Source organism: Cimex lectularius, unplaced genomic scaffold (genome assembly GCF_000648675.2).
Source record: "Cimex lectularius strain Harlan isolate CLEC.00 unplaced genomic scaffold, Clec_2.1 scaffold370, whole genome shotgun sequence".
Taxonomy (NCBI): domain Eukaryota; kingdom Metazoa; phylum Arthropoda; class Insecta; order Hemiptera; family Cimicidae; genus Cimex; species Cimex lectularius.
In genome coordinates, this window is record NW_019392885.1 from 220,586 (window position 1) to 247,370 (window position 26,785).

At 34.0% G+C, this 26,785-nt stretch overlaps 2 protein-coding genes across 3 annotated transcripts in view; one reads left to right on the forward strand and one right to left on the reverse strand.

The window, feature by feature from the left end:
- Window positions 1-861: 861 nt before the first annotated feature.
- Window positions 862-15,752, forward strand: LOC106672735 (putative metabolite transport protein HI_1104). The gene is made up of 11 exons (XM_014404387.2): window positions 862-1,106; window positions 10,198-10,429; window positions 12,234-12,389; window positions 12,488-12,598; window positions 12,667-12,721; window positions 12,794-12,901; window positions 13,052-13,277; window positions 14,470-14,663; window positions 14,727-14,811; window positions 14,895-15,092; window positions 15,208-15,752. The coding sequence occupies exons 2-11, from the start codon at window positions 10,200-10,202 to the stop codon at window positions 15,369-15,371; spliced, it is 1,527 nt and encodes a 508-aa protein (XP_014259873.1). The 5' UTR covers window positions 862-1,106; window positions 10,198-10,199; the 3' UTR covers window positions 15,372-15,752.
- Window positions 15,753-21,021: 5,269 nt separating this feature from the next.
- LOC106672728 (UDP-glucose 4-epimerase-like) overlaps window positions 21,022-26,785 on the reverse strand; it is a 28,282-nt gene continuing 22,518 nt past the window's right edge. For both annotated transcript variants that reach the window (XM_014404378.2, XM_024229049.1), the window contains 5 exons: window positions 22,386-22,562; window positions 22,121-22,301; window positions 21,978-22,066; window positions 21,690-21,882; window positions 21,022-21,265 (listed from right to left, as the gene is read on the reverse strand). In XM_014404378.2, the coding sequence (XP_014259864.1) occupies window positions 21,126-21,265; window positions 21,690-21,882; window positions 21,978-22,066; window positions 22,121-22,301; window positions 22,386-22,562 (780 nt within the window). In that variant the 3' untranslated portion in view covers window positions 21,022-21,125. The remainder of the gene's footprint in view (window positions 21,266-21,689; window positions 21,883-21,977; window positions 22,067-22,120; window positions 22,302-22,385; window positions 22,563-26,785) is intronic.

The window sequence follows — 26,785 nt, forward strand, 5'->3', positions numbered from 1 at the left end:
TAGAGGAGACTTTATTATGTGATTTATTTTGAACTTCAAATAACCAATCTTCACAGTGTGTTCATTTAATTTAATTGTATGGTCTTTATATGTTCCATGATCGCTGTCCATATGCTTCAGTGATTAACATAATTTTGATTAAATTTGACAGTGAGAAGTAAAACATTGACTATGATGATGAGGAGCTGGCTATTCATACATAGTAGGATCTGAACCTGTTTTTTGTGAACTTTTTTCACTTGAACTACCACGATTGTTAAAAGCGAAAAGCATGTTACAAACAGCTTTTATTTATTCTTTAGTCTTGAATAACTGTACAAGAATACATGGCCTGGAGCAAGGTGTGGGCTGCAGGCAGTATGGTCTAGTTCGTTAGTAGAACATTTTATTCGGTTGTAAATCCAACCTCGTCTTTCGTTTGATAAATCTATTATTGAAAAATTTCCTCAAAGCAAAATAAAAAAAGATATGCAATTTTAGAAAACAAACATTTGGACTCGTTAGATATATATTCCAGAATTTAAAATGTTTAATCTATTTATCAACTCAGAGTACAGTAGACTTAAGATATTGTACTATGAGTTTGTAAATTAATAAAATAAAGAGTTTGTAAATTAATAAAACCTAACCCTCCGCTTTGAATGAAGCACGGGTTAAAAAAAATATAAATTTAAAAAAACAATTTGAAAGGAATATAGAGTCTGGAGCGAGTTTAAAGACCAGTAGGACGGAGGAATCCCCCGGCTACTCAAGTCTGGGACGTCCTCGTTTGCATGGGAACCCCCGCGAAGAGGGAGGGCTTGCCCTGAAATCCCCCGCGATACAGTAAAACACGGTTGACCTCCAGTATGGGTGGGTGTGCTGGTGGGGAAGCCGAGGGTTGTCTGGTGGGGTACCATTCCAGAAAGCCGCCGTAACCAAAGAATGTTCAGTCGGTTTTTGGTCCCCGCTCTCAGTACAAAGGTTCCAAAAGACCAAGTACCAACAAGCAACTTACACGCCGGGACTCAACAGGCTAGAGACACGACCGACGAAGAAAAAGTTCCGTTGCTATTAACGTGCCGGTTTGTCCTCTCCGACTCGCTGAATTTTCTCTTTTGAACCAGGTTCGTAAAATCCAATTTTAAAATTACACACTTCATTCCCTGATTAGAGAAGGCTCTATTGTTGACGCTGTTTGTGCATCCGCTATTTCTTGCCTAATGAATATTAGACAAGTTTAATAGTTCGGTTTGAAAGCATTAGAAAGAGAAGTGGGAAAAAATAGGATTTCAACCATGCATCCATCTACTTACTTTAAAATCAAATTAAATAGAAATTTAGGGCATTCTGGCATCTGTGGATAGATTCCTTGGAGGGAGGAATAGCTCCAATAGATCCTACCTCATTAATTGTTTTTAACGTGGACCTAATTACTATGCCGTAAAAAAATGTCACTAAAAATATTTCTCATAAGACAATTCCACCTCGATGGTTGTTGAAAGAATATTGATATTTAAAACTTAAAAAAAAAATTATAGTAACTACTGTAATTTTTTTTCCTGCCAATAATCAGGTTTAAAATTTTTAACAACATACCCATAAGTAAACAACCGTAATAATTACAACTTTCAGTTGGGGTGGCATGTCTTATCAAAAGGGCCATATCTCTTTAAACTGACCGGAGGGTCATATAATCTGAAGAGTTTCGGCAGTGCCAAATAAAGTCGATCAGTTCGACATTTAACTTATGTAAATGTTACGTAAATTTTCTAAAGCTCATTCCGCGCAATTAAAATTTCACAAATATATTTATGACGTTCGGGCTATTTTAATTCGCCCTGCATATGCCGATCATACATGCAAAATATCGTGTCTATTTGTACAAATAAAACATTTTTATATTTAATTATTTGGTAATTATGTATTTTAATATTTAATATAAGTAAAGTAAAGTAATTCCTGTACAGTAGGGCTGAACGTTCAATACATGTTGGGTCACGCGGAAGAGGGGTCAGAACCACTTTACAATACTTTATTCCAAATTAATTTTACAATTACAAGGGGTGTTTCCATTGAAATTTTTGTATAAAAAATTGTTAACAAATTAAAGCATTATTTTTTAATAATAACTGTCAATGCAAATGTAAATTTGCTCTTTACGAACAGTATTTATAATTAATAAAATTTAAAAAATTAATTAACTTTGTTTTCATATAGAGTAAAACAGGGGGTGGAAGATGTCTGTAAATTGAGACCGCCCCTTTTTATATTTTTAATAGGTTTAATAATAGGAACTTTTCCTGAACTTCCATGATTAACATTGATTGTTAACATTTCGGTCTTTAGTTAAATCACAGTCGTTATTTTACAGTTTTGCTTTGACGACTCTGGAATTTCTTTGTATGAAAGAATCTTATCACAGTTGCGGTGCGAAAATTGTAATTCAAATGAGTATAAGAATTGGAGTATTTGTTATACTCAAATTCTTACACTTTTTTTAACAACTGAAGGGAAAAACGGTTTATTAAGATGTGTGTGTATTTATAGAAACCAAATGGTCATATAACTGACGTAGCTTCTCATCTTGGAACTGATTCTTTCATTAAATATCTGTGGTGGGCAGAAACTCTTTTTTATGATGTATGATCGATTCCCATCCCATGCACAGCCTATTTTTGAATATTAATGAGCGATGAAGCGTACACCGTTTGTGTTACAAACAAACGTGCAATTTAAGTAAATATGCGATTTTTGTGTACAAACTGTGACCCTTCCAATAAAGATGGATTTCGTCGATATCTTTTTTTAATATTAATTAATTTATTGTGTTTAAACCATCCTTGACTCGGTTGACCTCGAGTGTCCGTTGTTTATTTGAATCTCGATCCAAGAACAGAGCTTATAGAATTATTAGAGTCACGATCTGCGTGTTGCACATCGTTATTCCTTGAATCAGACGAACAATAGGGAAAAGACTATTTTGAATAAATTTTTGTTTTTCAACACGATTGGAAATCGAATGGATTATCTTCGAGATGCTGGTAAGGATAATCGAACCGAGGTAAGTGTATTTACATGACCTAGCACCCGTCGATTTAAGTAAACACTGGTTAAAGTACATCCAGACCGTCTCAATAAACTATTTTTTTTAAATATAACATGCAAAATATTATTTTTTGTGTACTTCATGTAAAGATTTTCTTAGAAATAGGAGTCAAATAATTAATCCTAACAGTTACGATTGATAATAAATTAAGATTAATCATTTTGTAATGTTTATTGCTGTTTACGTAAAATTGGTAATGTAATGATTGTGCTTGCTTAGAAATAATGTCTTGACCCTGAACGGAACAGAGCGAGATTAGGCGGACCAAATCAGGAACGTCATATTCATGTAAAACAATCGAAATGATGCACCAGGACAGCACCTTTTCCTGGATTTGCTGTACAGCCGTTCCGCGTTCGATTAATAAGATGTTATCGCTTTATTAGACAAAGGCTAATTGAAGTTTTGCACGTAAATGGCATTGATATGTGGGTGAGAAATAACACGTTCCACTGTGTCGAAACACGCGAGTCCTTTCCTTTACTGGGTTCGCACGTTGGTCCAGAGGCGACAACCTCTTTTTAAATTTTACTTTTTGCTTCAAGACTTTACATTGCGTTTGATTTTTCACGGTTAAATAACTATTATAAACTACATTTTGGTCAAATCCCAAAGCAACGTATAGATAAAAAAATGTTTAGGTTAATATGAAACTTATAGTTATCTAACAACCAAATTACTTATATAGTAGTACTAGTAGTAGTAGTCATAGTAGTACTTGCTGGCAGAAAATAGGGCCGAAATAGTTATACGATGAGGGTAACTCAGCAATACATAACTAGGCAATGTATATAAAAATAATACCTAGGGCATGGGTAAAATAAAAAGCTCAATTACACGTTGAAAATAATAATGGACGCTAATAATAACTAATAGTAATACTAATATTTACGAGTCTCACATTAGTGAGATGTTCGTTCATTACCACCATTCACCATTCCTGTGTAAGTCTGCACTCACTTCATTGTTCTTGGCCAGGCGCGTTAAATCAAGACTCACATCAATTATACCGATAAAGGTTATTGCTATATTCAATTATTAAAAGAAACACGAACTATGAATGGTGATTTTTTTAAAATACTAATCTTTGTTTATCTTTTAACTAAGGTTGTTATATATGGGTATGGATAAAACTTTGAATATGTTTAAATAATTAGGTTTTACTAAACCGTTTTTAATTTAATAGGCTAGTTAATTAAACAAAACGAACGGAAAATTGATTCAACGCATCGTAATCAATCTAGTTGGATCAATTTTCAGTCCAAGTAAATATTTCTCTTCATTAAATTATTCCAATTTCAACCTGTGCTGAATGCTTATCGGTTTGCTAAACTGAAAGCACCCACATAATCATAGGGGGAACCTGTCGAAAAATGCGGGCGCGCGCGAAGCCCTCGCGGAATCTTGCTTCACGCGTTCGCTTGTCAGAGTCTCATGTTTTCTATGCACGTGTCGTACGACAAAACACCTTGATTACTCTTTTCCCAAGACGAAAGTGTAAATATATTACACTTATAAACTCTTTTGTAAGTCCTTTTTTTTTACTTTTCATAATTTAAAACAAAATGTCACGGAGATCGATGGTAGTGTACAGCTATTGTGATATACAAAATTGTGTATATTGATCGATGTTTTCATTGTGCAAAATGCTTTTATGAATACAAAATATAACATTAAAAAAATATAATAAATGTTTAAAAGAGTGAACAATTGAATGTGCATTGTTTTCTATGCAACATTTCAACTAGAATTTGATACAAATGCTGCAAATAATACCATACAACTACTTGTTACATATTTCGTCTATTTTGAGAATGTATGGTTTTGTAGTTTGATCGGTTGCATAGACAGACTAAAATAGTCACAAACGACCAAACTACAGGTTCATCACCCCAATCCCGGGGGGAAATCAAACAAGATTTTTTTCCAAAAAATCTCGAGGGTTATTTGTCCCGTTTATGGACTCATAGGATAACGTGGTTTTTAAAAACTCCCTGCGTGTATTGCTGGCAAAAATTTGAACGAGGGCCGACCCTGAGTGTCGGATTCATCACAAATTTGCTTTATAATTCTTAATTATATTAATAATGTAATTTATATTATTAATTATTTGCCATCATCAGTGGCGATTAGTGAAATCAGCAGACCAACTGAAGATGGCGAACTGACAACACAACCGCTGACAGAAAAACGCTAGAACAGCCTGTCCAGTACGATCAGGGACGCTCACGGCACATTTTATAGCTAGTCTGATTAAAAACTTGTGAATATTGATCGATGTTTTCATTATGCAGCATGCCATGATGAATATCTAATATAATCATTTCAATATAAACTGCTGAAAGCCTGCAGCAGTAGTTTTGTGACCAATTGAATGTGAGTCGTGTGTTTTCAATAACATTTCAATTAGAATTTCGTATATACTGAATTATAAATCAATCGACATGTGACAGACAGGATTTTTACAATTTGCTTGTTACTATTTTTGATGTTTACCTGTCCATTTTGGTCTACTTATTCTTGCTGTTTTACTCTGTCAAGATATACATACTTTATAAAAGGACGCTGACACGCGTGTGACAAACAGTCAAGAATATGCCGACCAGGAAGGTAATGCGCTTTGTGGATATTTTGTTTTTCATAGTTCAATCTCAATTGATATTGAAATTAGATAGGAGTGTCTACGCAGACCAAAATTTCTGGTTACGATCACGATATAGGTTCGTCACCTTGCAGACCCCAAGATGAAATCTCCCATTAAATTAGTGCAATTCTTGCGATATCATAAAAAATTTATCACGTGAATAGACAATGTTCCACGTAATAAGAACATAGGCGTATTGAATCTATTTTATATTGTGGGTCCGTCTACTTGGCATTGGCAATGACCAATGTTGATAATCGTCCATCCTTTAGAGACCTGGACCAGTTCTTCTCACATTCAACACATTGGTGAGGTCAGTAACGGGTATATTCTAGAGGGTGGTTTGCTGAAAGGCGTGCTCTGCCCTTCGTCACGACCTTCGGATTCCGTCCTTCACCTCGCGAGTGCACCGCCGACGCTGTTCTCTAGGTCTCCCCATTCTCACAAACACCCCAACTTTTACCCGGCTAGACGTTCACAATTGTGCAAGCCGAGCCGGCTCCTGGCTTTCCGTCCGAAATGGTAAATATTCCAATAATAGAGCCCAAAAGAGAGTAAGCCAAGGACCCGGGCCTCGGGGACAGTCACGATTGTTATATAATTTCACAAATGTAAACAACCGCTTTGCGCCCTCGGCCAAGTAGCTATCTCGCCATCCCCGCGTACTTTCACCCTAGTTATGGGCTTGAGATATTTATGATTATTGCACTACTTACAAATAATGCCCAAAGGCCAAGGTCTGCGATGCCTATTGCGACAATAATAAAAATTATTTATTATTTTGACCTCTTTAATAGGTTTTATTATAATTTTCAGGATCTGTTGTACTATTGGTTTAAGGCTGCGTAGGGGATGTCGCTGATATTTATAGTTGGTATTCAACGAGACAGGCGATTCCGAATTATCTCTGGTCCGTGACTAGATTCGATTTGTCGGAGTTGTCTCGGTCATGGAGATGTTACAATCTGATAGATTTTCCACCCCCAAAAAAATGAAATCCTACCGGCATCTGAAAAAAAATCGTTGGATTCTAATGACACCAGAAGGCAATGCCGACGTCAAGGCTCCAGGAAAAACATCGGGATGGGAATAGATTTTTTTTCTCGGCCTCAGGGCCTTTCTGTTAAAGTTGCTATTTTTTATGGCATAATATATACCTAATATATCGCTCGTGACCTTCCACCTATTACAAAGAATAAGAGAAGATTTACAAACAATTAAATCCTAGCTAGCTGGCCCTGGGTCAAAAAGTGGGGGGGGGTTGCAACAAGAACCCAACTGCATTGTGTTTCGTTCCAATTTATAGTAATTTAAAAAAAAAATTTCATACATACTATTTCAATACAAATACTTCACATTGAAATATTGTGTGTAAATTTGTTGTTGCTTCTTCCAGTTGATGAATATTTGTGAAAAATATGGGCATTCTCCGGCAAATTATTCGAAATATATTGGCACTTTTTTAAATGTTTTATATTAAGGGGCGAGCTAATATAATTGTGTAGTTTTTTTATAATGTTACTACACTTAGTTGTATACACAAACATGAATAAATACCTTGACATCCTTGCGCATAAAAATAGTTTTACTCATTATGACATCACTATAATGTACTTGAATAAAACATTATTCTAAAGAAGAAAAGACAATGAATTTTAATTTTACCAATCTTTCAGCTGTCATTTGTATTTCTTGACTATCTTTTAATTTTCAGCCAAAAAATTCAATGCAGCCTAATATCTACAGGTATGTCAAAGTTTTAAGAATGGTGTGGGCATAAATGTGGCAAATAACTTTCCAATATTATAAGAAAATTGGGGTCTGTCTAGCTGGATGATGATAGTTTAGTCAGTTCCATATTAATCTGGGGAAAATCAAACTACTAATACATTAAATATTAATATACAACATCGAACCACAGACTATCTAAAAGTGTAGCGTGATCGTCCCTGATCAGCCTATTCTCGCCTGTCTGGTTTTTGGACGGTCTATTTGGTGCCCTTTCACAAGTTTGACATACCAAAACACTAAGGATAAGCAGATCATCACTTGTAATAAATACCACTAAGGTTGATATTTGATGCCATAAATGTGGCAAATAACTCTCCAGACTTAGCAGAAAAAAGATTTCCTCCTGTAAGATTTGTTTTTCTGGATATGTCTCTTGTTTCCCATTGAAACATGACGTTCTCATTCAAACTAGACATTTCAGGTAATTACAAAATATTGTATTATGAGCATACAGTGTAAACAGTGCTTTTCGTTCTTACGTCCGAATAATTCCGTCACATCTCCTTTTCCATTGTCAAACGTGGTTTGAACCATTTGCACTAATAATTGCAGGAAGCAATTTAGGCTTAGATTTCAAGAATCCTGGAACGTAACTTTCAACTAATTCGGTCAATAGAGGAGTTCTCTTTAAAGAATTATTTTTCCTAGTGACACACAAACACTTAGTGAGTCGTGCGTCATGATTGTGTTAGATATGATGTTAATTAGAACAACTTGACTGAAATTCATTTTGCAAGATTTTGTTAAAAATTTGTTTTTTAGATAGGTTAATAAGTCTAACCTTAAGCGAGCAACATGGTCGTTTGCGGTATTTGTTTAAAATTTCATTTATTGCGGTTGCGTTCGACTAATGCCATTTCTCGGTGGTTTTCAATTCCCAATACTGAGTCCTTTCCCGTCTTGTTTTAATGATAGTCATTTAAAACTTAACCATGAGAGGAAACGACAAACAGCCTAAACCTATAAATATATGAACAAAGTCTTCAATGTCGGCAAACTAATTAACCGTCTTGTAAATGAACATTCACACATATCATTAAAAACAAAATGCCAAGAACCTCAATAACTAAAAGCAAGCTTCACAGAACAGATTTTCAAATAATCAGAACAGATAAGTAAACCCAGCAGCAGAATCTTTCCAATGTACATTGATTCAAATCTTCCTTGAGAAAAGAAGTACAGCGTATAAGAGCCAGTGAAAACAAATATTGAGAAAAACCTTCCTGTTTTTTATATTATGATTTGCGTAAATTAAAAACTTTAATAATCCATGTTGGACGTGTCATGATTTGAGATTTGCTATCAGAAAGGCAAACTTCTTTCTTTCGGGACATACCCGGTTTCTTTTGCAGACGGAAAATCCAAAGTGACAAAAACCGCTTTCAAATTTTTAATTCACCACGCTTTTTTAACGGACTGTAATATTATTATAGTTATAATAAAAGTGTTATGAACAGAACAATAAAGCTAAATAGATCTGAAAAAGCAAACAAGGTAGTGTGAAAGGCAATCCGGCAGACTTTGTAGCATGACTTTCGCGGATATAGTAGTTTTGATTTTATAAAATAAGTCGAACTTCACATTTGACAAAAAGTTAAACAAACTATAGCAAAAGCTTTTTGTAGCTAATTTACGTCAAAATCAGGCGATATATGAGAGTATGTTTCACGTTAATTTTAAACTCAATGGTTATTTACGCCAATGTTTTGTTAATGTTTCCCGTGTGGGTTTTTTGTGGTAGACCATTCACAATTTACACCGAAAAGTTTTTTTGGGGGGCGAAGCCAGTGGGCTTTGTGCTTGATCTGCGTTGATCATTATTATCACACATCGTTCAGCTTAGATCATCCATATCTTAGAGTTCTTGCTGTTCCGCAGCACTTCAGTACGCGTCGGCGTTGATCCATTATAAATAAATGAACCATATTGCATGAACGTTTTCTGTCCTAATCGGAGCCCATTTGTGGAATCTTTACGTGGAAAAGAAACGGTGTCTAAAATTAGAAAATTACGTGGATGGTCTTTGTAAAATTAGCTTACCACGCCTTGACAACCTCAGATCATTTTGTCTGTAAAAGGTATCCGCTATTCATCGGGTGAATTTTTCCGTTTCCCACAGAATTCGGTTCGAAAATTGTCTCCCACGTCCGTGACGGGCAGTCTTCCCGAGGCTAACAACAATTCGAAACTTGACAACGCATTAAATGTAAATAACTATTATCCCTCGTTTTAATCGTAAGGACCTTCTTCTTCGAACATGCGAAACGATAATTAATGACGGAATAGACATATAATCGATTTATAACAAATATCCAGTCTAGCGGGGGGGGGGACAATTGTGATACCCTTTTATGACAACGCAAGAAACCTGAGCAAAAAGCAAAAAAAGAAAAAGTATTACAAAAAAAAAAAAGAAGTCTAAATAATCAAAGCCCTGTAGAAAAGCCGCATCCTAAACGTTTTCAGAGTAGGATTACTACAAAAATCTACAGATACTGCAAATTTGAACAATCAACTGTTTGTTTTTACAAAAATTGCTAATCAATATAAAGAAGCTAAGGGTGAAATTTTGGTTGGCGACAGGACATTTTAAACATTAAAAACCAAAAATTACGATATAAAAATTTACAAAAAAAATATTGACATTTTGACTGATTTCAATTTCTTGTTTCAGCAATGATCCCCGTTCTGAAAAAGTTGACCGGGCTGTACAGCTGGTACGTGCTGGTCATCCTTACTCTGGGATACCTCACTGCGGAATTGGGCCATTTCCTCATAGGGGTGACAAGCAAGGCGACAGCAACTGATCTGCGATATGGCGATATCGTCTGCCAGCACAATTTCACCGAGGAGCAGTACAATTTCACGCTGGCCGATAATTGCAACGCCGCCCTGAACGAGTCCTCGTACGTACTCTTTCGTAATTTCGTATCAATGTCCTTTTCAAATTAGCAATTATTAAAACTTCTGTAATTTGTAAAACAAAAGGTTGTCTCCTGTTTATATCAACCGTTGTAATATCCATTAGACATGTGAGGTATTTCCTATGCGGGGTGATGAGACTGTAGTTTGGCCGTTTCCGATCGTATTACCAGTGAAAATGGCCAGAAGCCGTAACGCGTCAGTCAGACGATAAGCAGAACAAAATGACCAGAAACGACCAACCTACAATTTATTGCTTAAATGTTCTTCCCTGTATAACAAATGACAAACAATCAAATCCGAATGTATCTTTGCTTTAAATCAATAAATAGATATAGATATGAGAATGTAAAAAAATTGTTAAGCCATGATTGCTGGCGGTTTCGCATAGGCTAATTGGGAAGTGGAATGGTGAATGCCCTGATGCCTAAATGAGTGTATGGGAAGGGAAATAACATGGTGAAAACCGATCATTAAGCGGGGGGGGAACAGTCGTCTAATCAATTCTCGCATTCCTTGGAGCAGATTTACCCTCCGACTTAGTAGTATTGGCAAATTAAAATTGGAGTGAATTTTCTGACTATAGCATAGTTCTATTTTTCTTCCCTCGTTTGTATTTTTTCCTACAAACCAATTGTATATTTGGTTGGGATGTTAAGAAAAGAAAAACATTCAAATTCAATTAATAGCTTTTATAATTCCAGTAAAATACAAACTCAAGAATGTCAAACATTTTGGGCGATTTTGAAATGTACTGTAAAAAAATCAAAAGGGTTTTCTTGCAAAAAGGTAAAAATTAGAGGCCCACCTTGAAGAGTAGTAACTAGCTATAAAAACAAAACAAAAAAGTTACGATGAAAGGCCTCATAGGAAGAAGAACCACACATCACGTCCCGGCGGTTCAATGCCTCAACCTAGGCCAGACCTACAACCAAACTTTTTTGTCTAAACCTATTGTCCTTGTACTTCATAAGGAACCAGTTGAATTTTTTCCCCTTGTGCCTCCACTTTCAAGGAAGTGTGAATTGGTAAAAATTTATAGCCAACATCCAAACACAAACGTTAAAATCATTGATTGGAATTGCTATTTAAAAAGAAAAATACTTGTGATTTCTTTCAGACCTCATGGCACGAAAATTAATGTCCATAGAGCCACCCACTGTATTTAAATCAATTGCTGTAATTGATTTGGTATGTCATGCTTTTGCCATCCTCAGTCCACCTGTTGACCAACATAATTGGAAACGACAAACCACAGGTTCATCAATCCCAGACCCAATGAAGAAATCTCGCAATACACGGCCAAATTTTAAATATCGACTGCGAATTCAAACGAATAACATTTATAAGATTACAGTTATTTCCATAAAAGATGAATGGCTATAAATTTCTCAGCACACTTCTAAACCACGAGTGGAACAATACTAGCAACGCGACCTAGCGGGCTCTCAAGATATTAAGTGCTATATAATATTGGTCATGTTCACCGTTTTTAATAAAGAACTTAATGTCATAGATAAAATAAGCACATCTCTTTTAAAAAGTTGCTTAAATTACTGATCAATACAATTTCTAATTTGTTTATATAATATATTCCTGTGTCTAATTCCATTTAACTTTCAGTATTTCAACGCAGATGTCCAATATTTTTATTATTTCCTCTATTATATAGCTTATGTTACTACCATTTTTTTACAAATAAATAATAAGTTATTCAAATAGAATTTTAGGTGTCATTAAATTTAAAAATGTAAAAATATCCTCGTCTTAACATTATTTATTTTGCAGTTGTTTAGCTCTGGAATTGGAAGATGGGCAGAAGTACTGCGAGTGGGGTAGGAATGGACTCGGTATTGAGTATCAGATTGTTGCTGGGCCAAGTTTCATTGCCGTGTACACCATTGCTGGTGTATTTTTAGGCATTGCTGCAGACAAATACAGAAGGTCAGTAAATTAAAAACTTGTAAAAATTTAAATTGAAGTTGTACTATTCTGAATAACTGTGATTGCAATTGAGCTTACGTATCTTTGCACAATTTCAGAATACCAATGATAGCTATCAGTGTTTTAGTCTGTGGGATATCAGTATTATTAATAGGTGCTTCTCAAGAGTATTGGCAGTTGATCATTCTAAGAATGATATTCGCTGCAGGGTAAGCGATTTTCATTTTATTCCTTGTATAATAGTTTTCAATTTGTCTAATGATTACGGTTTTAACAGGGAAGCTGCATTGAATCCTATGTCAACTGGTGTATTATCTGATATTTTCCCTGAGGTAGGATTTTTTTTATGTTAAATTTATTTTTTCATGCAGATTGTTTAATTCTTAAATAATATTATGTTACAGAATTTGAGAGGGCTCGTAATGTCCATATTCAACTGGGGTATCTATGGAGGAATTGGTCTGACTTATCCGATAGGAAGATACATTACAAACCTTAATGCTTGGGATCTAGTAAGTTCTATAATATTTAACGAAAGAACACTAATCATCTTAAAAACTTTTATGCAAACTTGTTTTTGGTGCACATTATATTTTTTAATCAAGTTATCGTTTTATGATTAGAAATTGTTTTTTATATCTTTTGGTGTTTTTGTTGCATAGGGTTGGAGGGTTTCCTACTACGGAAGTGGTATCTTTGCTATCATTATTGGTTTTCTTAGCTCCACTACTTTGAAAGAACCAGCGAGAACTGCCATTGGAGAAGAACAAGAAGAAAACAAGACTGAAACGAAACAAGGGGAAAAGGTTAAAAAAGAAAATCCATGGAAAGTTATGCTTCAACCGAGATTCATCATGCTCTGCATAGCTGCCTCGATCAGACATACTGGTTGGTATTTGATTACAGAAATTATTATTTTTAAAGGCTGAGCTAATTCAGTTTCTTTCCACCAAGCTGATGAATACGTTCTTTTCTTTTCTTAACTCTATTGTAAATCAAATAATATTGTTTAAAGTAATTACTATTTTTACTACTGAGTTTTGTAATTTGAAATTGTAGTTTCATCATCTTTGATTATGTTGATATGCTTATTCTCGCAGGTTTTGTCTATCACTTTGGTACCCTACTATAGTAGAAGTACATCAACAAAAATTAAAAAATAAATAAGTGATGGTTATGATTTAATGGCTAGCTATGTTGTAAATTAAATGTCCGGAAAACATCATCATGAAGCAGAAGCATTAAATAATTCCATCAAGATCATGAATTCATTCTTTTCTTCTTCTTTGCAAATCATTTTTTTTTTTTTTTTTTAATAAATACTATTTTTCCTACTGAATTTTTTACTTTCATGCTTTCTGGTCATCTTGATGCTAAATGGACTTGGTCACTATGATGAGTTTCACAGTTTTCGCATTTTCAATTGGTGCAGTCGGTTCTTTTTCTTTTTTACACGTCCGCTATCTAAAGAAGTTAAGGGCAAAAAATTATTAAAACATGCCTGATAGACAAAACTAGAAGAATGAGAGGTGAGGTCAATTGATATCAAGCTATATCACCCAACCTCATAATATTTCAGCAATTGACTAATTTGCTACTTTATCTTGGACTTTTTCTAATTATTTCTCAAGAAAGTTAAAGTATTTTATTAATATGCTAAAAACTTTTAAAAACGAATATTTTGCACTTTTTTATCTAAATATTCGTCATTAGAAAAATCTTTAAATTCACTAATTTCATTCTCAAGGTCCGCTTGACCTTGATTAAGGTTTTTAGTTGAGATAAAAAGACATTTGAAAAATGGCAAAAAGGAGGGAAAATTCAAAAGGTGCGGTTGAGATGGGAAGTCCGAGTGGATCGAGATCACGATAGCTCAAGTGGTAGAGCAGCGGCGTATCAAGCCGAAGATCGTGGGTTCGAATCCCTAAACCTTAATTAACCTTAATTAATTAGAAAAATAGTTTTAGTTTTGAAAATAATTATTATGCAGGTTTTAGCATACCTAAGACCTTAATTTTAACCTAAAATAAAATTGTACAATTTAGAAATGTATATGATTAACCAATTATCTTTTGTTAAGGTGGTTTATGTTTTGCATACAACAGTGACCAGTTTTATCGATTTGTCTTTCCACACATCAATCTTGGAAATTGGCTGTTTTTTGTCACATTTGTGATTGGTGGTATTGGTGTGCTGGTTGGAGGCTATGTATCTGACAAAATTGTAGCAAACATGGGAATAAAATCTCGGGTAGCTGTACTTGCTATAAGTCAGGTAAGCTGATTATGCCAGTAATTCATTTTCAAGCCGGTATTCATTTTTTGTTTCTTATTTCAGCTGATATCAACACCTTTTGCATTTGGTAGTATTTACATGGGTCCAACTGGTGCAATGATTACACTGGCAATCTCATACCTTTTTGGTAGGTATTCTTAAGGTTAAAAAAAAAAAAACTACATATAAAATATATTTATGTACGCTGTGAAAACGTGTTTCTCATTTTAGCTGAAATGTGGTTCGGTATTCTTTTTGCTGTACTTGTTGAAATCGTACCATTAGCTGTTAGATCGACAACAGTTGGTGTATTTTTGTTTGTGATGAACAACATCGGAGGAAATTTGCCAATCCTCATGGAACCCATTCGTAAGCTTACTTCATTCCAGGATGCTTTAGCCATATTTTATGCTGGCGCATATCTTATAAGTAAGAAATTTAACACTACATATGAATGTTAATTTTTGTTTGTCTTGATATTTCAATTAATGATTGATGTTTTATCGATGTCTATAATAATTTAATGTTTATTTCATGATTTCAGGCTCAGTGCTGTTTGCTATTACTGCAATGATGATGGATCCTAAGAAGGACAAAAATGCACCAGATTCACAAAATATGGCAGGTGTAGACAACAAAGCTTTCGCAAACACTGAATTAGGCAATCAACCTCAGGTTAACAAAATTACAGAAAGTAATTATTTGTAATATGAAATTTTTGCTTAGCTCAATGAAAAGTATTATTTGTTATGCATTGATAACAAATAACAAAGGCTGTGTCAAGAATATGATTTTTTAAAGCGTTTTTAACTATTACTATTTTAGTCATATAAATAAAAATGATCGTCGAAAAAGATCATTATTAATTATAATTTATAATACACCTTAATAAAAGTGCTAATAGCTCGAAGGCCATTTCTCCTATTTCACGACCATGAGTCAAAGGATGTAGAGAACTGTTACATTTATTAGAAATAAATGGAAGCGCAATTTGCCTTGTAGCCATTGCGCTATTTATGTAAAATTGGTATAGCCAAAAAAAATTAATGCTTTTTTTCTTACATAAAAAGTTTAAAAAGCATTGTACATGTCACTACTTTACATTTTTGTATAAAAAATTGTGTACTTAAAAAGTCAACTCAAAATTAACTTTTCAAAAAACTCAATTTCACTTTTGTACTCATAAAACCAGTAATATCTGTGCGTAATAAGTTACCACTATTATTCTGAAATAATGTATATTATTTGTACATTTTAATCAGTTTATTTCAGGTATCGAATGCAATACTGCATGCATACACTTATCAAATTCAAATATTTAAACTATATAGTCTACTTTGTTAAACATATTGAAGTTGAGGCTTTAAACAATATCTATCCTATGGAATAAATTTATTATACTTATCAGTAGCGTATACAAGAATTGTGTTATGAACTTCAAGTGTTAATTATACATCACATAATCTGAATAGAAAAAATTTTGTTTGTAGATATATTTTGTATAGTTACATAAAAAATCCATTTTTTATTTTCAATGGAGTAGTTTTTTAGTGATATGTTTCTAATGTTGCTTAAATAGTATTGTTCATGGCAGTGTCGTTTATTTTTTATTGTAACTGGAAAAATGTCACTCCCTGCACAACACTATTATATTTGCACAATTAAAATCAAGTAATACCTTGCATTGTACATTATGAGCCCTAGCTATTTTTGTAAATATAAATGAATTCTCTTTAGAATGTCTTTTTATTTTGTTCTTCTACCACACTGACTTCTTGTTTTATGACTCCTGCCATCAAAACTCTGTAGCCATAGGCTTAATAAATCTTAATATCAAATATTTCCTGTACAAATGTATTTTTAATGCATAAATGTGCAAGATTTATGAAAAAGTTTTATATAAAACCACAAGCAATAAGAAAAACATATTAACCAAAAAATAAGCATGTGAGTCGCATTGCAAGATATTTCATAGCTTGTTCTGAAGCAATTATTGGCTTTGTGCTTGTCAGATGCATGAAAATACCATGTCTTAAGCAGTATTTCTATGTCATCACATGTTGTTCAGCAAGCTTCCCATTTCATGTCTGTGAGACACACCTGTGGCATTGGACAGTTCAAAGTATGCATCCACCAAACAGTTGCGTTATTTTCAACATTTAACTTTTTCATCTTCTTGTCTGGGGAAATTTTTATTGTCTCTTTATAATTCATAAAAATAAAAATAAAAGCACGAAGGCCTATTTAGACATGATGCATTACACACAAAAAACAGAACTTTTTTTAATATTAATATTTAATGATAAGTTCGGAACACTTTGTTGAGTTTTCATTTAGCTTTATGGAATTGATCCTGATAATCTTTAAAGGCGAAAATTTGATAGATCAGCTGGGATGATATCATACATTTTTGAACACTCATCAAAAACTGCCAACATCTATACTTATACTTAGTGAATCACGTGTGGGCAATTGTGGATGATTTATTGTTGGTATTTGTCGAAAGTTGTGTCTCTATACCATTAACTTTCTATACCGTTAAATAAATAATTATGTAATTCATCACCACCTATAGCAACCAACGGTTATGTAACCAACCATCCATGATCCAGGAAGATTATTCGTTAAAAAAAAAGGCAGCTACCCTAACAGCAAAGGGGAACAGTAGAAAAGATGGCAATAATGATGTTACCTTCTGTCTTGACAAGCACACTCTGGCATATTGCAATTTTAAAGAAAATATTAAAAATATATGGAAGTCATTCGTGTGATGAGGAAAGTCATCACAATGTGGAAATGATTGGCATAGAATCTTCTGTATATCAAGCGCATGATAGCTGATGGCCTTGTGAGCCAAAGAAGACAGTATTCACCTAACTAGGAATGGTTATACACAGTTGACACCTACTTTTATGAGAAAGGTCCTCGATATTGAATACCTCATGTACAAAGACCTTTATCCTTTTACTTGAAACATTGGAGGGCTTTAAGGGAAATTCCTTAAAACAGTAAACCCTTCAGAAATCAACATGCCTACCAACAAGGAAAGTCCTGAGAATAACCTTTTAAGTGAATTATTTATGTCTATTAAAATTAAGGATTTGCATAACAATCAAGAAATAGAATATACTTTTTTGTATATCGAAGGAGCTTTACAGCAACATTTCTTTTTAACCAGTGGTTACAATGAAGATCCTTTGATGATAATTCCTTGGAAGTTAAAGTAATGGGGGTTGAGGTCTTTACTTTATTTTTACTTATTTTTTAATGAATTCAGATATAGTGTGTAATATATACTACTTACCTACATCAGTGAGTAGGTAAGTAGTATGTACATAAGAAACAAAGGGGGGAAACAACACTAATCCCCTGAAAAATCAGACTGGATAAATTTCAAGCTGAGAAGAGTAGAAGTTTTATTTATTCTGAAACCTGCATATAATAAATATTTACATTGTTTCTAGACCAAGTAGTCAAGGGACAGCTCTTAAAAAGAAAACCCATTCACAGAAATCAACATGCTTATACAAAAAGTAAAATCTTGTGAATCAGCAATTCAGTGAATCTTCTATAGTTATAGTCATAGAAGATTCACTGAACAATCAAGATAACATTCCTATTTAAGCAGAGGATACATCCCTACTGCAGCCAGGAACTGGTGATACCTACTAATAAGAGCTATGCTAAAAAAAAAAATAGAAACGGGCCATGTTTCAGAAAAAAGTTGAAGCCAGAATCAATGATAGGGTGTCAAAGATGGCTATGGCTTATTAATCTGGTGGATAACAGCTCAACCAAAACACGCTACCCAAAAATCTTGCAGCATGCAAAGATTGGCCAATTTATGTATCATAGAAAGAGACAAACATTAGCTGCCTTGGAAATACTATTAAACGTTCTCCTTTGCAAACATCTACACAAGAAGCTAGGAAAAGATCATACAGACTCCGGAAATGAATTATAAATAATACGATTAAAAATTTATTAACATATAATTTTGTGCATACATGTATAAAAATTAAAGTCAGACACCATGACAGTCCCTGGAAATATCCTTTGAAACATACTAAATGTCTTAGACTACAAAGAGGAAGGAAAACATCAAATGATCACATGGTAGACAAGTGTAATATGCAAACCTAAAATATGAGCAATCTAATTAATTAGGGAAGTACACCTCTTTCATGGTGAAAATACATGCTATTTGTATTTTTGCTTGAACAATAGAAACTCTTAAATGAGGATGCAAGAAAAATCCTCATAACATCAGACAGCCAAGCAGCTCTAAAAACAAGAGTACGTAAAAATTTCACATTCAAAATCTTCAAAACCTGGGTATTAACAGCGTAACAATGTCAGTCATGGCACAAATGAATTTTAAGTAATAATTAAGCAGACAAACTGGCCAGAGGGGAATCTAGATCAATTAAAGGCACAGAAATTATATTTGGGACAACGTATCATCCTATTTCTCAGGATGGGTCCACACAATGCAAAAGGATAAATTGAATAACTTTAAATGCCTGCCAGTAAACACATGATTAAAGAACCCTTGTCAAATCTAGCAAAACACATTACTAGAGCTAACAAGGGTAAAAGACCGGGATGAGATAAGGCTCTACACATGTCATTGGCATCTCGGAAAACACCTACACAACATGCATCTATTCAACAATTGTAGTTTATGTAATAAGAAGGAAGCAACCATTCAAAAGAGACATAACCAAAGGTACCAAGAAGACCCGGGAAAAGGAAAGGCAAACTCATGGATCTAAACTCAAAATTAAACCAGTATGTGAAACATAACTAAATATTTGATATATATATTCCTGCTTAAGTAAATAAACCACATGACAGATAATTCTTGCCATTAATGTTTACATACCAGAAAAGGATTCATAAATTGAGTTGGTTAAAAACTAAACAATTAGTCAGAGCTTGGAGCTTATAAAGAAGTTAAACCAAAATTCCCTACAATATACATAAGTAAAACTCAGGTAATAGATCTTCTTATAAAAAAAATTGTAGCCAACAAAGCTCACCAGAAACAGACGAACTTGCGAAATTGTAACACGCAATTGTAAGAGTAATTAAACATTATATCTAAACAACTTAGTGAATGTTTGAATTGTTCAATTCAATAAATTTTTCTTAGCTGCTAAGGCCCATTTGCAAGAACACGTATGGTATAAGAACGCATAAGAGGTGAAATTGACGAATTCTGAAGGTGCCCAGTAAACTCAAGGTTGAAGAGCCCTCATCAACTCTAGCAAACACATTGCCATAGTTAACCAGGGTAAGTGTTGATAGGGCACTGGCATATGAGAAACCATGTACACAAAATATATATACACAGATGAGGAAGTAACCACCACCTCTATATTACTATCTCTTCAACTATGAAGAACCACTTAATTGATAGAAACTCTAGGGTGCCACAAAAATCCAGAAAAAAGAATTGCAGTTGTTTTCAGAATTGACACCAATTGACATTAGCCCAAAGATCTAACAGACACAGTCTGGGTAGGACTCTCCACCGGAGCTCCCTAGAGTTCTTATCGACTGATATCGCTGCTGCAAAAGTGTTGGAATGATTCTATACAATAGGATGAAAAGCACTGACCAAGGAAGCTTGCACCCATGGCAGTCGGGCACAAGCAGGCTGCTTAACCACACATGCGATGATTATACAAAAGTACAACAGCACCTGCCACAAATACTCCCTGAAAATATTCTTCGACATACAAAAAGCTTATGCAAAAATCCATTCATTGAGGGGTACCCCAAAGGTTCGCATACCTCTGGGTGTCCTGTTCGATGGACTTTCACCTGGGCCCGAGCAGGCTAGCATTCCTTGTTATCATAGTCAATTTGGGCACAAAAGCTGGACTCGAGCATTTGGGTACAACAATGGTGGAGCTAGGTTAATGAATGGTACGGTTCGGTTAAACTAAGCCTGATGGTCGACAAACTAAATATAAAGAGTTGGCAAGAAAAGCTAGGACTATAACCCAGAAGTGTACAAGTGCAGCACCATGCCTTCAATGGTAAAAGAAGGTTTATCGTGACAAAAGAGTGTATAAATTCAGCATAATGAGGAAAAAGGGCTAGAAAATATAAAGCACAAGAATCACCTCTCCCACGGATCCCTACCGAACACCTCCCCATGGACCACCCTGGTCACGCCCTGTGTAACAGAGTTCAGCTGGGGCTGAGACGATGAACCACTCCAAAAAATAGCCACCTCTTTTAAAGTCCTTAAAAGTTGCAGAGAGCATAGAAAGGTATCAGTACCTTTGAGTAGATGATTCTAATTCTGATCCATTACCAAAGGAGTACAACTGAGTACACAACGATAAAAGAAATATAAATAATTTATTTTAAATACAATGATAACTTATGTTTTTTATAATTATCATGCAAAATAATAACATTTACCACTGTTCAGGCTTTATATGGTTTCTATACAAACAATAATCCATTTTGTTGGTGACCATTAACATTTGGGATAGAATTTGACAGCCCATTTGTAGGACGTGGCCCAGTAGAATCGTGTAAATAACCTTTTGGATTTAGTGTCTTCCATTTCCAGAAATGAGCACCTGTTGGACATAATAGTTTTAATTTTAATATTCCAACAGAATAAACATTTTTATAATACTCAATGTTAATTCTTAAAATATGGTAATTTGGTGGATGTTGGTTGTGAAAAGGTCTGTTTACATGTTAAACTGATCAGTACATGATCAGTTTAACATATAAATAACATTATATGACAATAAACACGTTATACGTTATAAACATGAGCAATTTATGGGATACTCATGAAGAACGGGAAGATGAATGAAGCAAAAATGTTTTTGTTTATAATTTGTTCTTTGTCTGTTGCAATGTTTCTCTTTGTTTAAGTCAATGGAATTGAGAAGAAGAAATAGGTTGATCATTATAAAATATTATCATAAATATTATCAATATAAAATAAATAAAGTTTCTGGTAAATTAATTTGGACATATTAGACCACTTACACATCTCTTCAATTGAATAACGTGTCTCCCAGTTAAGCTCTTCTTTTGCTAGGGTTGCATCTGCATAAATGTTCACAATATCACCTTGTCTTCTATCTTCAATTTTATACTGTATTCTTGTTTTTGTGACAGACTGAAATGTATTGATCAGCTGTAAAACGGAAAACCCCTGTCCAGTGCCGAGATTAAAAGTCTATAAAAGGATAAAATATATTAATTGGATGTATACATGAATAAATTAAAATATTTACATATATTTTAATTTATCCACAAGTTCTTTTGCAATACCTTTATTCTGACTTGTTCATTTTGTAATTTGACAAGAGCGGCAACGTGTCCCGATGCCAAATCCATTACATGTATGTAATCCCGCACGCCTGGGGCAAAATTAAATGTCAATTTGAGACAATTTCGATGAGATTTACACCAACCTGTGCCATCTGGAGTGTCATAATCCCCGCCAAATATTGTAAGAATTTCTTTTTCCCCATTGGCCACTTGTGCCATGTAGGGCATCAAGTTTGTGAAAGGTTTGGTTGGATCTTCCCCTATCATACCAGACGGATGGGCACCGACTGGATTAAAATACCTTAAAAGAATTATATTCCATTTCTGTAATGAAAATGTTTTTGAATTACCAATTTAAACATTATAGTTGGTTCAAATCAACTAATGCTGAATAAAATTTTTCCTTACAGGCTCTGCCATAGAAACATCTTTTAACATTTCCTCTATGAAATATTTTGTCCTTCCGTAAACATTTGTGATCTTCCCAGTAGGGTGTTCTTCTGTGATTGGCAGGTACTCAGGATTTCCATAAACAGTGCAGGAACTTGAAAATACCAACTGGTGGCATCCTGCTTTCTCCATGACCTTAGAGGAAAGTTAACAGTTTTTACATTGTAACAAGTATACAACAAGTACTTATGTTAAAATTGTTTGTAATAATCTGAATTTACAGGACATAAATAACATGGTCAAATGTATTAATATTAAAATAACGTTAAAACATTTGTCCACTTGTAAATTATTCAGTCTTCAAAATTGGTGTTTCACATGTAGCTGAAACATGTAGAAAGAAGACAATAAATTATTCATACATTCCCCATCAAAATGTACAAACACCTACACATGTTGATATTGACGGGTCATTTCATTAATGACTGTTACCAACAAATGAATGATCAAAGTCTTTCTTGGATCATTTAAATGTTATTTCCAGTAGGTTTATAATATCTGTTACCCATAGAGAGCTATATCTCTATTTTATTTATTCTGTTTTGTTTGTTTCATGAGTTCTTTAAGCTGTCATCAATCAGTCAGAATCGTCACTCTGTACATGAAAAGCAAATTGGTTAGGATAAAAGATCATGAAGTTATTACATTATGCTTTTCTTAGACTATGAAATAATTTCTGATGAATAATAGATTCCAATAAGATCCATGAGCACATAACAGTCCACATGGAATAAAAGTTGATTTGTTTCTGCATTAGCGAGTGTTGTAACATCTCATAAAACAGCAGAATAGTCTGTCTGTATGAGGAAACAAAGTCATTGGGCTACATCACCAATCGCATTGGCTGATTATTCATCATTGTCAAAGATATATCGAAGACAGAGGGAGACTATGTGGCATTCGAGGCAACAAAATTCAGGGCATCACTGAATTAACAAACCTTTCTATTAATGCACAAGTGATAGTCAACAGATTTTCCATTCAAGTTATGATCGGTGGCATTCAAGGATAACATTCTCAGAGTCAACTGTTAAGAAAAAACATTGAGAAACAAAATTTAGATCAAGGAGGGATGTGAACTACCTCATCATCACAAAACACAATATAGAGAGTCTAACATATGCAAAGCAACACATATTGTGTGGACTGTTGAGGTAGCGAAAAGTTATATTGGCCCTTAAAAGTCCATATGGCTGTGAAAAGAATAGGGAGTGGAGCAAGTGGAAAATGATGTATGATGCATGATAAATTTTAAAAAACTAACTACAAGATCTTGAAGTCGTGCTATTTGATTTAATTAGTCTTTCACATAATTTCTTATGCATGGTAAATAAATATCCAAGTACTACAAGATCTTGAAGTCATCGTATTTTGCCTTTCATAGTCTTTGACAAAATGTCTTATGCATGATAAATAAATTTTAAAAAAATCATATTGGGGCTAAACAGTAGACATGGATGTGAAAGTTGATTGGGATGAACAATAATGAATCATATAAGCTATCATGAATCAGAATCATCTCTCTGTATGTGGAAACAAAGTCATTGAGCTACATCGCCAATCGTGTTCGCTCAATAAGATAACAATCTCAGAGACAACTGTTAAGAAAAAACATTAAGATACAAAACTTAGATCAAGAAGGGATGTAAACTACCTCATCATCACAAAACACAATATAGAGAGTCTAACATATGCAAAGCAACACATATTGTGTGGACTGTTGAGGTAGTGAAAAAAGTCCTATTGGCCCTTATAAGTCCATATGGCTGTGAAAAGAATAGGGAGTGGAGCAAGTGGAAAATGATGTATTTGTAAACTTTTTCTGCTGCATTTCTCATGGAATGCTTGTGATAATCGAGATGATCCTACATGATCATTATTAAGTCATATTATTATGCCTTTCTTAGTCATTGACACAATTTCTGATGCATGATAAATTTAAAAAACTTACTACAAGATCTTGAAGTCGTGCTATTTGATTTAATTAGTCTTTCACATAATTTCTGATGCATGGTAAATAAATATAAAGTACTACAAGATCTTGAAGTCATTGTATTTTGCCTTTCATAGCCTTTCACATAATGTCTCATGCATGATAGATAAATTTTTTAAAAAAATCATATTGCAACTATACAGTTGACATGGATGTAAAAGTTGATTGGGATGAGCAATAATGAATCATATAAGCTATCTCTGAATGTGGAAACAAAGTCATTGAGCTACATCGCCAATCGTGTTCACTCAACAAGATAACAATCTCAGACAACTGTTAATATACAAAACATAGATCAAGAAGGGATGTGAACTGCCTCATCAACACAAAACCCATTATAGAGAGTAACATATGCAAAGCAACATCCACTGTGAACTGTTGAGGTAGCGAAAAAAGTCTTTTAGCCCTTAACAGTCCTTATGGCTGTCAAAATAATAGGGAGTGAAGCATGTGGGAAAACAACATTTTTATAAATTTTATGGGTTCCATTCCTCATGGCATACTTAAGATAATCGAGATGCTCCTAACAAGATAATAAGCCAACCAATGGGTCAGATTTACGAGAAGATCCTAGTGATCATGAAGTAATCATATTATCCCATTCTTAGTCTCGGCATAATTTCTGATGCATGAATTATAAAAAAACTCCTACAAGATCTTGAACTAATCTTATTATGCCTTTCATAGTCTTTGACATAATTTCTGATGCATGATAAATAAATAAATAATTACTACAAGATCTTGTAGTCATAGTATTTTAGCCTTTCATAGTCTTTGACCTAATGTCTTATGCATGATAGATAAATTTTTAAAAAAACTCATATTGTGACTAAACAGTTGATATGGATGTGAAAGTTGACTGAGATGGGCAATAACAAATCATATAAGCATCATGAATCTGAATCATCTCTCTGTACATGGAAACAAAGTCATTGGGCTATATCGCCAATCGTGTTCGCTCAATAAGAAATATCTCAGAGTCAACTGTTAAGAAAAAACTTTAAGAAACAAAATTTAGATCAAGGAGGGAGGTGAACTGCCTCAACATCACAAAACACAATATAGAGAATCTAACATATGCAAATCAACAACACCCATTGTGGACTGTTGAGGTAGCGAAAAGTTATATTGGTCCTGAACAGTCCACATGGCTGTGAAAAGAATAGGGAGTGGAGCATGTGGAAAATAATGTATTTATAAACTTTTTCTGCGGCATTTCTCATTGAATGCTTGAGATCATTGAGATGATCCTACAAGATCTTGAAGTCATTGTATATGCCTTTCTTAGTTTTTGACATCATTTATAATGCATGATAAATAAATTTAAAAAACTCCTACTAGATTTTGAAGTAATCGTATTATGCCTTTCATAGTCTTCGACATAATTTCTGATGCATGATAAATATTTTTAAAAAAAGTACTACAAGATCTTGAAGTCATCGTATTTTGCCTTTCATAGTCTTTGACAAAATGTCTTATGCATGATAAATAAATTTAAAAAAAATCATATTGGGGCTAAACAGTAGACATGGATGTGAAAGTTGTTTGGGAAGAACAATAACGAATCATATAAGCTATCATGAATCTGAATCATCTCTCTGTACGTGGGAACAAAGTCATTGGGTTACATCGCCAATCGTGTTCGCTCATTATGCATTATTGTCAAAAATATTTCAATGACACAGGGACACTACGTGATACTCGAAGCGAAAATAATGTATTTATAAATTTTTTGGACTGCATTTCTTACTGAATACTTAAGATCATTGAGATGATCCTTACAAGATGTTGAAGTCATCATATTATGCCTTTCTAAGGCTTTGAAATAATTTCTGATGCATGATAAATGAAAAAAATAGTAGGTGGAGCATGTGAAAAAAAGTATTTATAATCTTTTATGGGCTGTGTTTCTCATTGAATACTTAAGATTCGTTGAGATCGTCCTACAAGATAATAAGCCGAGTACCTTGAATGCCTTAAGATGATCTTGATGTCATCGTATTATGCCTTTGACATAATTTCTAATGCATGACACATGAAAAAAAGTTACAACTACTAGAAAAAAAACAGAAGACCAAAACTTAGATCAAGAAGGCGGAACGGCCTCATCACCACGAAACACAATAGAGAGTCTAAGATATGCAAAGCAACACCAATCATGGACTGTTGAGGTAGCGAAAAGTTATATTGGCCCTGAACAGTCCACATGGCTGTGAAAAGAATAGGGTGTGGAGTATGTGGAAAATATTGTTTACAAACTTTTTCTGTCGCATTTCTCATTGAATGCTTGAGAACAATGAGATGATCCTACAAGATCTTGAAGTCATCGTATTATGCCTTTCTATGTCTTTGACATAATTTCTGA

Coding starts and splice junctions, on each gene's coding strand:
- LOC106672735 (XM_014404387.2), top strand. CDS start 10,200: ATGATCCCCGTTCTGAAAAAGTTGACCGGGCTGTACAGCTGGTACGTG. Junction 12,390..12,487: donor GCTGCAGACAAATACAGAAG/GTCAGTAAATTA, acceptor GCACAATTTCAG/AATACCAATGATAGCTATCA. Junction 14,812..14,894: donor GGCAATCTCATACCTTTTTG/GTAGGTATTCTT, acceptor TTCTCATTTTAG/CTGAAATGTGGTTCGGTATT.